We start from the raw sequence: 2,500 nt of genomic DNA on the forward strand, positions 1-2,500 counted from the left end.
CAATTTACTAAATTATGCTAATTTATAACCAATAAATTGCCAGTGTTATTTACTGATAATTTTTTTTTCTTTTATATTTTTACAACATATGATGCCAAGTTTACAAATTAAACCAAAAAAATTGTACCTTATATCATACTTTCATACACCTGAAGGAATACAAAAAGGTAAACTAAACACAGTCAGGTTAGGGTTGCCAGATTAAACACTATGCTTAAAAAAAAATCTAGTTAATAAATAAAAATAGACCAATCATGGACTCGACTCTGAGATTGGGTTAACGAGCTGCAGCCTGTAATCCGACACCATGTCAGCTTTGGTACCTGTATCTGAAACGGGAGCCCATGCGGATGAAGGCTGAGTTAGAGGAGCCCTTCTGAACAGGGCCACGTAGCCTGAAGAAAGCATGATGTTCCACTGCGCACTTCCATAAGTGTTTACAGGCCTTGGGATGGTCCATGCGGAACACGAACGTGTGCTCCTGCTCTTTGCCCTGATGGACAGAGAGAAAAACAGTGAGAGAAACATTCAGTCCTGTGGAAAGATGATCAATAGAAAATCAGTTATCTAAACACACTCCGTTATCTAAGCATTAGCTAGTAAATAAGCAATAAGCATTTTTAAATTTGGGAGTTTGTTTGTACTCGAATTGGTGACGATTCTTCTTTTAAACTCCTACCAGTAAAGACACATATGTAATAACCTTCTATGAGAGCTCTATTCAATATCAACACACTGAACGTGTCGAAGATGACACACGACGTGTCTTTAACCAAAGAGAACCTCTGAACATCACTGTGTACATTTGACCTCAACCCCACATGTCCCCACGTGTTGTAAAGAGAAAAAGATGAGGACGGTTTGCAGTGGAGAAGCACGACCCATTCTAATCATTTATCAACAAATAGGAGGTGTGAGATACAAGCCAAGTTTCTTAAGAAACCAAGTCGACTGAACCGGTTTTTAACTCGCAAGAAGCGAGAACGAAAGCAACAAGCTGGCAGGAAGTGGAGAAACTTTTTTTTCTCTCGATCAAGTGCGTAGTGTAAAATCTGTTCGGTCCGCCGTTCGTTCAGCGAGCCGTACAGATTACGAACAGTTCAAGAACAAAACTGCTCTTTATCTACAACTGTATAGGAAAGGAAGAAAAGAAAAAAATTCAGACAGATGAGGAGCACTGAAAGAGCTGAAAAAAGTCTGTGGTCAGTAAAAGCCAAATGTGTAGCAAAAGCAGGATTTCTGATTTAGAACGAGTTCAAAACGTGTCTTCGTCTTTAAAACGGCCTTGTGCACGAAGAGTGTTGTAGCTACAGAGAGTCTTATCTGTGTTGTCTTTAAGATGTACCAGAAAATCTGAACAGAAAGAGGGAAAGATATGGACAAACAAAACGAATGTCGAATAGTGTACAGATATTTTGGCTGGAGTAGGTATGGCTTTCTAATTGTATCTAAAATCTTGTATCTCGGGACGTCGTGGCCTAATGGTTAGAGAGTTTGACTCCTAACCCTAAGGTTGTAGGTTCGAGTCTCGGGCCGACAATTCCACGACTGAGGTGCCCTTGAGCAAGTCACCAAACCCCCCCAAACTGCTCCCTGGGCACCGCAGCATAAATGGCTGCCCACTGCTCTGGGTGTGTGTTCACGGTGTGTGTGTGTGTGTGTTCACTGCTGTGTGTGCACTTTGGATGGGTTAAACACAGAGAACGAATTCTGAGTATGGGTCACTGTACTTAGCTGTATGTCACGTCACCATTTAAAAAAAATAAATAAATAAAAATACCAATCTGGCAACCAGAAAAAGCAAATAATACAGCTGGAGACAAAAAGACTGGAGTGATTAGATTATACACTGAGCTCTGGTATTAAAAAGACAGACTTTACTGAGTGACACAACTAACTCTAGCTGACCGTCAGCATCCGTGTGCTCATCAGGGCAGAGAGATTTCCATATACGCTGCTCAGTGGAGAGCAGAAGACCTGACAGATGCAGCTGCCTCACTTATGACCACCATGATCAATTTGGAGAGGAAATTAAGGGAACAATTTAAAAACTGACAGATTCACTAGGAACAGAAAAATACCATATTTACGTATGACAACTGCTACGAAAGACCATGAACGTCTCCACCATTACTGACAAATCTGAGGGTAGGATAGTATGTGGAAGAAAATTAATTATTGCCTATTGTCCTACTGCCAGAGTATAAGATTAACTGGACATGACCGTACCCATGACCTCATGACCAGACAAACACTAGCCATTTTATCCCATTACATTACTGATATGTAAAGAGAGTTTATGGGTATGGAGGCAGAGAGAGAAATGACTCTCATTATTGCAGCCTAAATCACAATAGTCTGAGTTAAGATGTGTGTTAGAGAGTCTCTCAGGACCTGTGTGATGATGGACAGTCCTTTATGTTCACAGCTCCACTGCTTTATAGTGCTAAGTGCTCCAGATGCCAGACATGCCTGAGGGAGGGCACTGTGTAATTAACTC

General features: G+C 41.0%; 1 protein-coding gene across 4 annotated transcripts in view; it reads right to left on the minus strand.

The window, feature by feature from the left end:
* The window catches only part of epb41l5 (erythrocyte membrane protein band 4.1 like 5), a 38,509-nt gene that overhangs the window by 24,558 nt on the left and 11,451 nt on the right, over positions 1 to 2,500 (minus strand). For all 4 annotated transcript variants that reach the window (XM_060875668.1, XM_060875666.1, XM_060875667.1 and 1 more), the window contains exon 12: positions 324 to 493. In XM_060875668.1, coding sequence (XP_060731651.1) covers positions 324 to 493 — 170 coding nt within the window. The remainder of the gene's footprint in view (positions 1 to 323; positions 494 to 2,500) is intronic.

Source organism: Tachysurus vachellii, chromosome 8, assembly GCF_030014155.1.
Source record: "Tachysurus vachellii isolate PV-2020 chromosome 8, HZAU_Pvac_v1, whole genome shotgun sequence".
Lineage (NCBI taxonomy): Eukaryota > Metazoa > Chordata > Actinopteri > Siluriformes > Bagridae > Tachysurus > Tachysurus vachellii.